At 33.4% G+C, this 10,890-nt stretch overlaps 1 protein-coding gene across 1 annotated transcript; it reads right to left on the bottom strand.

The window, feature by feature from the left end:
* Window positions 1-2,018: 2,018 nt before the first annotated feature.
* LOC124384964 (cytochrome b5) lies at window positions 2,019-9,909 on the bottom strand. The gene is made up of 5 exons (XM_046847992.1): window positions 9,642-9,909; window positions 7,337-7,465; window positions 3,360-3,389; window positions 3,196-3,230; window positions 2,019-2,631 (listed from the first exon to the last, which is right to left on the bottom strand). Exons 1-5 carry the CDS (start codon window positions 9,774-9,776, stop codon window positions 2,547-2,549), a joined length of 414 nt encoding a protein of 137 aa, XP_046703948.1. The 5' UTR covers window positions 9,777-9,909; the 3' UTR covers window positions 2,019-2,546.
* Between the last annotated feature and the right edge of the window lie 981 nt (window positions 9,910-10,890).

Raw genomic sequence — 10,890 nt, 5'->3', positions numbered from 1 at the left:
CCGAGTACGGTTCACTTACGGGTCATTTTAGACGTGTTTGAGTTGACATACTTTATGCACACCAAATGCTGGCGGTGGACGAACAAACCGTGTGTGTGTAAAAAGAGACGCAAAGCACAACAGAAAAAAATGAACACACAACAGGATTTTTAAATAATTCGTTCTTTAATGCAATTAAAAGATAATGAACAAAGAGGGGAAAAACTCCAATTGGACACATAAGCGCAATTTTTCATCGCTTGCTGCGACAGGACGGGATTCAAACTATGCTTTGTTGACCGTGATGCTATTCCTGAGTAGATGAGTCACATGGAAGCTTACATACATCTCTTCTTCTATAACAGCTTATCAACCTTCATTATCCTTGAGCCTTTGTGTGTGTGTGTCAGTACTGGCCCACAACACTATGCCCTGTGTATTGCAGACAACAGGAGATTTGGAAATACTGTTTTTTCAGATTTTAGGTCACTTTAGAGGAAAAAACCCAATGAATACCTGGGGTGCTACAAAATATATACGATGTAGTTCACAGGATACATAATGATCTTTCAAACAATACATTGCTTAAATCCAGATGTATACAATGGAATGCATCAGCACCGTTTCTAGTTGTCAGCACCCGGGTGGTCCTCAGTACAACTCCTCGATAATAATAAAACTGGGAAAGATATGTTAGTGTGTTAAAATATGCAGCGAATCGGTTTCTAGGCCTGGATTTAAACTACCTCAACACTGAATACATAAAGGTGTATATGTGTAGAAAAAAAGGTCAATCCCAAAACGGGAACATATGAAGTATTTAAAGGTCTTAACATCAAATTATTAGTCAGGAAATAAAGGAGCGTGAAACAAATGCGCTTCTGAGAGCTCATGTGCCACCATTTACTTTTTGTTTGGAGCGAATTGTTTGGGGAAAAAGAGAAAATTCGGTTATATGGTCTCCTCTTACGAAAAGGTCAATCGTAAATGATTCAAATGTTTAAGGTCAAATTGTCTGAGTGGACAAAATATACTATTGTATCTTCTGTGATTTCTATTTTTGGTTCTCTGAAAAACCTGATGACAACGAGCTTGTCAATGAAACCGGGATTAAAGGTGCTGCTAGAGATTTAATGTAATTGTTTCATTTTTGCTAATTTCCTGACAAATGATTTGTTTGCTGTTGCCATTAAAAGCAAAGGTTTTACATTTACTGCATTTTGGCAGACACTTTTACCCATGTACAGCTTTCTTATCAATACAACAAGCAGTTAATGGTTAAGGGCCTGGTTCAAGGGTCCAGCAGTTGCAGCTTAGTAGAGCTGGGATTTGAAGACCTTTTCATTCAAAGTCCAACATCTTAACCACTTAACATTTTGCCATTTTGTGTACAGGCCAAATAATTCACATGTTTATAGACACTTCCCTTTGTCTTTTATCAAACCTGGTGCTGGAGGATGCCTTATCAACACACCACTTCACCAAAGGAAGTTCTATATAACACATTAGATGATTGGGGTGAATTGTGAGCAGGAAAAACTATTGAATACACTATATAGACACAAGTATTGCCATGTGCATTTCTTTCCCAAACAGTTATTGAAAAGCTGAAGGAACACAATTGTATAGGACGTCTTTGGATAGCATGAAATTTTCCCTTCACTTGAACTAGGAGGACGTAACGTGTTCCAGCAATGGAGATATGCTTTACATGGGTTGGAGTGGAAGATCTCCTGCTATAGAGCTCTGATCTCAACCATTTTGAACACCTTTGAGATGAACTGCAACATTGACTGAACCCCATACATTTTCACCTCACCTACACCAGTACCTGACTTTACTTACACTCTTGTGTATGAAGAACACAAATATCTATCAGCACACTCCAAAATGTAGTGGAACATCTTCCCTGAAGAGTGGAGGAAGTTATAAGAGCAAACTGGGACCAAATGAGGAATGTGATGCTCAAAAAGCTCTGCAAACTTTTGGCAAGTGTATGTAGGACTTAACCAGTGGTGTTTGATCCCTGTACAACAAAATAAGACAACAGCAGCATTTTTTTTTTAAAGAAATATAAAAAGAAAAAAAAAGTTGGCGTTATAATCCAGTGTGTGATACATAAAAAGGTTAGTACGAGCTAAAGAAAAAGAGAAAGAATTGCCTTCAAAGGTCAACGTTAATCTATTTGTGTTATGAAACAAAATCATGAAGAAAAAAAACACAAAATCACTGATAATGCCTCAGAAACCTGTCTCAAAACCTGCACACTAATTGCATGCCTTTTTTTTTTGTTGTTTTTTCAAAGCAGGTTTATGCATGTAATTAGAAATCGTTATACATCTACTGCCTTACTGTTGTGTTTAATTACACAGAGGCTTGCAACTATTAGGAAAAAAAAACCTTCATTAATTATAGCTGTGACGGCTGGTGGAAAAAAACAAACCCTGAAATGTTTTATCTTATGGATGGTCGAGTTCAGCGTTCGGAATGTGTGCTGAGGAAATTACATACAGCAATGACAGCTGAACACCAACAGTCCACTGAGTGTGTGTGAGTAAAAGCACCGGTCATGCATCTTCAGCTGTATATATACGGTACATCAGTGTGACGATCACAGCCGCCAGGAGGGGTATCAACCAGTTCGTCCACCAGCTTCAGGACCAAAGAAAAACAGAACAAGAACAATAGAAACACAAAACTATCAAAAATCCATTGTGTTAAATATACACGGAAATCATGCCTTCAAATCAACTGATTTTGCTTTTCACTAAAAATGTGTCTTGGTGTTGAGGACTAGCGCACCTTTGATCTTACGTTCATATGATTCAAATATTTGAGTACTGATCAAATCAGATGCTCTAAAATTTTACTCGAATCATATTTAATTTGCATCGTCATGTTCATTCGTTTCACCTGTCAAAATACACCATACAACTCAGCCTAGCATAGCATTCGCTAAATTAGCTAACTGGCTAGCTAAGACAGGTATCCCGCAGGTGAAAGTTTGCACGTGCTAATTTAAACGTTAAAAATATTATATATATAAATGTATATAATCAGAATGAAGCATCCTGGAGGATGTAAGAAATTCAATCATTTTTCTGTAATTTCCCTCAGACACTACTCACCACATTTGGCATGAAAAAGAAATTGTTGCTACATGACTATTCTGGCTAACACTGTATGACGGTTAGGGGCAATGCATTCTGGGATTACCTTGTGGGTTCATGAACTGTGGTTACGAGTGATTCCTGTAGAGACAAAAAAAAAACAAAAACAGATTTTTTTTTTTTTTACATTTTTATCATGCGATAGTGATAAAAAATAGAACACTATCAGTGGTTGGGACATTTCTAAGAAGAGATAGGGATGTTACATACGGGTGGTTTGGCGATCTTATGCCTGTCATCCTGCACGGAGAGAAGGAGAGAAGGAGAGAGAGAGAGAATAAATGTAATTCATTACCAAATACACATATAAATCAATAGAACACACTCAGCACACAGCCAAACACTGACATGCTGTTAAAGACTAAATAATTCGCATGCGAACCCTGTAATTCATTTAACACCGTGAATGCAGTCCTGTGCAGCTCAATAAAACAGATTCCAGCGAGCGCCTCGAGCTCCACAGGTCATGCAAAACATCTGGGATTGCATAAGCTAAAGTTACGCATCGCCCCGATGCTAAAACATTTATCTAGCCCAGCCGCACAAAGCAGACTGTTCAGAAGGGAAATGGCCGGGGCTCAGTCCTAAATTACACAAAAGAAACACAATGTTCTGGTTGAGTGCAGCTCAGTTATGCGTCCCCCTGATGTACTGTAGCATGTCTACACGTTCAGATCTCACCAAACTTTACAGTAGGACTTCAGATCAGAAAGCAACAGAAATTAAACGGAGTGCAATCACCCGAGCACGATCGCCGCTCTCACTGAATCACACAGTAATCCGGTGTCTAATTACAAAGGATGACATTTTACACCATATAACAAGAAATTCAATGGAAAGTGGCATTAGTTAATCGAAAACTCTAAACAATGCAGTAATATAATCATATTTCATTTTTCAATCTGATTTTACACTGCAATGTTTCTTCAATTATTTATTATTATTATTTTTTTTACTTATTTATGCACTGTGTCTACACTTACAAACACTTATATAATGTAGAAAATTTGAAGAAAAATTATTTGCTCCAACTAAAAATGTACATAAGCTGTTATATGGAAATTCTAAAATATAATAAAATAAAAAATAAAATTTTGTGCCTGACATATACATTCGATTTTTATTTTAGTTTTAAAAAGTTAGAGACTAAGTAAAAAAGAACTAGTTACATAGACCCAAAAAGGAAAGAAAAAAAAATGGAATAAGAATAATGAAATAAGCTAGTTACATAGACTAAAAAGGAAAGAAAGAAAGAAAGAAAGAAAGAAAGAAAGAAAGAAGAAAGAAAGAAAGAAAGAAAGAAAGAAAGAAAGAAAGAAAGAAAGAAGCTAGTTACAAAGAATGAAAAAGTAAGAAAGAAAGAAGGAAACACAAACAGACTGAAAATAAGAACTAGTTACATAGACTAAAAAGGAAAGAAAGAAAGAAAGAAAGAAAGAAAGAAAGAAAGAAAGAAAGAAAGAAAGAAAGAAAGAAAGAAAGTTACAGGAACTGAAAAAGAAACTAGTTACATAGACTGAAAAAAGAAAGAAAGAAAGAAAGAAAGAAAGAAAGAAAGAAAGAAAGAAAGAAAGAAAGAAAGACAGACTGAAAATAAGAACTAGTTACATAGACTAAAAAGGAAAGAAAGAAAGAAAGAAAGAAAGAAGAAAGAAAGAAAGAAAGTTACACGAACTGAAAAAGAAACTAGTTACATAGACTGAAAAAAGAAAGAAAGAAAGAAAGAAAGAAAGAAAGAAACAGACTGAAAATAAGAACTAGTTACATAGACTAAAAAGGAAAGAAAGAAAGAAAGAAAGAAAGAAAGAAAGAAAGAAAGAAAGAAAGAAAGAAAGAAAGAAAGAAAGAAAGAAAGTTACAGAACTGAAAAAGAAACTAGTTACATAGACTGAAAGAAAGAAAGAAAGAAAGAAAGAAAGAAAGAAAGAAAGAAAGAAAGAAAGAAACACAGACTGAAAATAAGAACTAGTTACATAGACTGAAAGAAAGAAAGAAAGAAAGAAAGAAAGAAACACAGACTGAAAATAAGAACTAGTTACATAGACTAAAAAGGAAAGAAAGAAAGAAAGAAAGAAAGAAAGAAAGAAAGAAAGAAAGAAAGAAAGAAAGAAAGAAAGAAAGAAGAAAGAAAGAAAGAAAGTTACACGAACTGAAAAAGAAACTAGTTACATAGACTGAAAGAAAGAAAGAAAGAAAGAAAGAAAGAAAGAAAGAAAGAAAGAAAGAAAGAAAGAAACAGACTGAAAATAAGAACTAGTTACATAGACTAAAAAGGAAAGAAAGAAAGAAAGAAAGAAAGAAAGAAAGAAAGAAAGAAAGAAAGAAAGAAAGAAAGTTACAGGAACTGAAAAAGAAACTAGTTACATAGACTGAAAAAAGAAAGAAAGAAAGAAAGAAAGAAAGAAAGAAAGAAAGAAAGAAAGAAAGAAAGAAAGAAAGTTACACGAACTGAAAAAGAAACTAGTTACATAGACTGAAAGAAAGAAAGAAAGAAAGAAAGAAAGAAAGAAAGAAAGAAAGAAAGAAAGAAAGAAAGAAAGTTACACTAACTGAAAAAGAAAGAAAGAAAGAAAGAAAGAAAGAAAGAAAGAAAGAAAGAAGAAAGAAAGAAAGAAAGAAAGAAAGAAAGAAAGAAAGAAAGAAAGAAACACAGACTGAAAATAAGAACTAGTTACATAGACTAAAAAGGAAAGAAAGAAAGAAAGAAAGAAAGAAAGAAAGAAAGAAAGAAAGAAAGAAAGACAGACTGAAAAAGAAACTAGTTACATAGACTGAAAAAAGAAAGAAAGAAAGAAAGAAAGAAAGAAAGAAAGAAAGAAAAGAAAGAAAGAAGCTAGTTACATAGACTAAAAAGGAAAGAAAGAAAGAAAGAAAGAAAGAAAGAAAGAAAGAAAGAAAGAAAGAAAGAAAGAAAGAAAGAAAGAAAGTTACACGAACTGAAAAAGAAACTAGTTACATAGACTGAAAAAAGAAAGAAAGAAAGAAAGAAAGAAAGAAAGAAAGAGAAAGAAAGAAACAGACTGAAAATAAGAACTAGTTACATAGACTAAAAAGGAAAGAAAGAAAGAAAGAAAGAAAGAAAGAAAGAAAGAAAGAAAGAAAGAAAGAAAGAAAGAAAGAAAGAAAGAAAGAAAGAAAGTTACACTAACTGAAAAAGAAACTAGTTACATAGACTGAAAGAAAGAAAGAAAGAAAGAAAGAAAGAAAGAAAGAAAGAAAGAAAGAAAGACAGACTGAAAATAAGAACTAGTTACATAGACTGAAAGAAAGAAAGAAAGAAAGAAAGAAAGAAAGAAAGAAAGACAGACTGAAAATAAGAACTAGTTACATAGACTAAAAAGGAAAGAAAGAAAGAAAGAAAGAAAGAAAGAAAGAAAGAAAGAAAGAAAGAAAGAAAGAAAGAAAGAAAGAAAGAAAGAAACACAGACTGAAAATAAGAACTAGTTACATAGAAAGAAAGAAAGAAAGAAAGAAAGAAAGAAAGAAAGAAAGAAAGAAAGAAGAAAGAAAGAAGCTAGTTACATAGACTAAAAAGGAAAGAAAGAAAGAAAGAAAGAAAGAAAGAAAGAAAGAAAGAAAGAAAGAAAGAAAGAAAGTTACAGGAACTGAAAAAAGAAACTAGTTACATAGACTGAAAGAAAGAAAGAAAGAAAGAAAGAAAGAAAGAAAGAAAGAAAGAAAGAAAGAAAGAAAGAAAGAAAGAAACACAGACTGAAAATAAGAACTAGTTACATAGACTAAAAAAGGAAAGAAAGAAAGAAAGAAAGAAAGAAAGAAAGAAAGAAAGAAAGAAAGAAAGAAAGAAAGAAAGAAAGTTACACCTCCTTCATAGTAATGTATGTTTATGTATGGTAAAAATGTTTTTTTACAAAAACCGCTCTTTTTTATCATGATGTTGTGTCTTTTCTTTCCTCATCTTGCTCTTGCACATAGTCAATATGTAAAATGTTTAATATAGGTGATATTCAACGTTAAATGGATACAAAAACATCTACCAAAGCTTTATTTGATTATAAGCATGTAAAAAAAGTAGCCTAATTTTTGAAGAAATCAAAACCGTTAGATCATTTTATGGAATGTCTTTGATCTGATAACATGATTATCGATAACTATAAAGCACAGTGTTAATGACTGTAACTATTCCACATACTGGTGAAGGAATGGAAAGTCTTAAACCTGCTACTCACCGGATGCAGTTCTCCTATCATCATGCTCTTTTTCATTTCTCTGGCGTCTGTGGAATGACCCACGTCCTCGAAGCTCTCCGTGGCGTCACCTCCAGCCTGCTCTCGTAACACCTCCTCTCCTCCTGGGTGCTGAACAGACACGACATTCAGACAACCAGGTCTTATGTTGCATCTTAAAGACTTTCTACCATGTGTCTCCTTCTTCCAGACCGGAACACTGATGTGGTATAAGTCACAATCACATCACGATACTATTTAACTACACACCCTGTGTCATAATATCCATCTGCTAAGGGTTCGGGCAACAGGCCATTAGAACTAGAACGTTAAACATTCAATTCAATTCAGTTTATCTGTAGAGCATTTTTAACAATGGACATTGTTCCAAAGCTGCTTGAAAGAAATAAAGGATATAAAATATGAATTTATGTTAGTGCCTGCAAGTTTTGAGGAACCAGACACAAAAGGGAACTCCTCATCTAATTCATTATATTTATATTTACTGTATATATATATATATATATATAAACTATTCTCATTACTTTACTTCTCCTTTTGTTCTTTTAAAACACTGTTAGAAGTCATTAAAGTGTACTGCCACTAAGCACTCACTTCATGAAGTCATACAGTCACTACAAACATCTCTTCTGGATATGAGGTAAGTTTGAGTTTGAGTGCACAGTCAGCCTAAAAAAACGTAATTAAACGTAAAAAAAAAGTAATTTTGCCCCAGTTGTCTTTGTACACTAAGAAGTTTACATGTAATTGAGGTAATTGAGATGTGTATGTGTGTGTGGTCTTGTGCCTTATCTTAGACAGACAGACAGACAGACAGAAGCTAGTTACATAGAAAGAAAGAAAGAAAGAAAGAAAGAAAGAAAGAAAGAAAGAAAGAAAGAAAGAAAGAAAGAAAGAAAGAAGCTGAATACATAGAAAGAAAGAAAGAAAGAAAGAAAGAAAGAAAGAAAGAAAGAAAGAAAGAAAGAAAGAAGCTAAATACATAGAAAGAAAGAAAGAAAGAAAGAAGCTAAATACATAGAAAGAAAGAAAGAAAGAAAGAAAGAAAGAAAGAAAGAAAGAAAGAAAGAAAGAACTGTTACACAGACTGAAAAAATAATGTTACATAGACTTAAAAAGGAAAGAAAGAAAGAAAGAAAGAAAGAAAGAAAGAAAGAAAGAAAGAAAGAAAGAAAGAAAGAAAGAAAGAAGCTAAATACATAGAAAGAAAGAAGGAGAGAAAGAAGCTAAATACATAGAAAGAAAGAAAGAAAGAAAGAAAGAAAGAAAGAAAGAAAGAAAGAAAGAAAGAAAGAAAGAAAGAAAGAAAGAAGAGAGAAAGAAGCTAAATACATAGAAAGAAAGAAGGGAGAAAGAAGCTAAATACATAGAAAGAAAGAAAGAAAGAAAGAAAGAAAGAAAGAAAGAAAGAAGAAAGAAAGAAAGAAAGAAAGAAGCTAGTTACATAGAAAGAAAGAAAGAAAGAAAGAAAGAAAGAAGAAAGAAAGAAAGAAAGAAAGAACTGTTACACAGACTGAAAAAATAATGTTACATAGACTGAAAAGGAAAGAAAGAAAGAAAGAAAGAAAGAAAGAAAGAAAGAAAGAAAGAAAGAAAGAGAGAAAGAAGCTCAATACATAGAAAGAAAGAAGGAGAGAAAGAAGCTAAATACATAGAAAGAAAGAAAGAAAGAAAGAAAGAAAGAAAGAAAGAAAGAAAGAAAGAAGCTAGTTACATAGAAAGAAAGAAAGAAAGAAAGAAAGAAAGAAAGAAAGAAAGAAAGAAAGAAAGAAAGAAAGAAACTCTTACACAGACTGAAAACTGATTAGAAAATTCCTTAGACTGGACATGCAGTAGTGTAAAATGCTGAACTCAGATATTTGGGAAAGCTTCCACAAAACACTGCAGTCATGATGCACCGCTGTGTGTGTGTGTGTGTGTGTGTGTGTGTGAGAGAGAGAGAGTGAGAGAAAGAGAGAGAGAGAGAGACACGTGTGTTAATATAAACGTCAATATAAACATGAATGACATAAATGTGTAATGTAAATGTGTGTGCGTGTGTGTGTGTAAAATAAATGATGAAAGGTGCAGATATCCTCTAGTCTCTGTGTGCTGACTAATCCTATCTGAACACACATCTCACTGCCAAACCTCTCTCAGTCCTCACTCAGTCGAGCAGTTCACTAGAGTTCACTCACGCGCACAGTTCGGTTACAGTAACACTGTAGTCTACAGTCTACAGTAACACTGTAGACTCCTGTAGGGCCTGCACACGTCATTTTTTATTATTATATAAATCAAACCCCACCTCTTCTAGGAACTTTGTCACGTCGTACACATTATGGTTGATGATGATCCATGTACTTTTGAACGAGTTGTGCTCCTCCACTTCAGACAAGCGGTAATACTTCACCGCTTTCCCGTCAGATCCATGATCCTCCATTAGTAAGGCCGTAGTGAAGATCTCAGCTTAGCAGTGTGTCCACCAGTACACACACTTTAACACACTCACACACACAGTCAGGAACTCACTCCAGCTCCAAGAAACACCAGTGGGGCAGCTTTCCTGTGAGTCTGACATTCACATGACACGCCCACTTACCCGCCTCAGACCCGCCTTCACCTCACTCCAGCTCCAAGAAACAACACTGGGGCAGCTTTCCTGTGAGTCTGACATGCACATGACACGCCCACTTACCCGCCTCAGACCCGCCTTCACCTCACTCTGATTGGTCTACACGGTCACGCTCCGATACTTCATTCTGATTGGATAAAATGCCCGTCAATCATTTTCTTCACCTATTAAAGAGACTGGGCGGAAAAGTCACGTAAGGTGAAAAACTCTTCACTGTCACGCAAATGTAACGCTGATATACTGTGTGATATGTGCACGACATGTGCAACAGTTTTATGTGAGAAAAAGCTTGCAATTAATACAAATAAAGTATTTTTATAATAAACAGTACTGACGTTTTTTTTGTTTTTTTTTTACTACTTATACTAATACCATTACTATAATATACAGGTGAACTACAAATTTATTTGAGCCTTTATTAAAACCTATATAAGAAACATTTTTATTTGTTTTTTAATAGACACTAATGCTGCTTTTTTACTATTAATACTATGATATATAGGCTCATATATACTGCATTGTTATATTTGTCTGTACTGCCTTCATTAAACCTTTTATAAGAAATATTTTTACTTTTTTGCTTTCTAATAGACAGTAGAAATGCTACCACTAATACTAACACTGTTACTATAAAATATATAGGTCAATATAAAGTGCAATGTTTTATATATATATATATATATATATATATATATATATATATATATATATATATACATAAAATATTAATAAATAATAATAATAATAATTAAAATCATATATATATATATATATATATATATATATATATATATATATTATTATTATTATTATTATTATTATTATTATTTATTAATATTTTTAAGTGTGAGCGCTTTCCAATATGGCGGACGTTGTGACGTCACTAGCAGAGCACCTACCCGTGTAGCTAGCCTAGCTAACT

The sequence above is a fragment of the Silurus meridionalis genome, chromosome 4 (assembly GCF_014805685.1).
Source record: "Silurus meridionalis isolate SWU-2019-XX chromosome 4, ASM1480568v1, whole genome shotgun sequence".
Lineage (NCBI taxonomy): Eukaryota > Metazoa > Chordata > Actinopteri > Siluriformes > Siluridae > Silurus > Silurus meridionalis.
The sequence above is the reverse complement of the archived record's forward strand: the minus strand, read 5'-3'. Positions and strand labels throughout refer to the sequence as shown.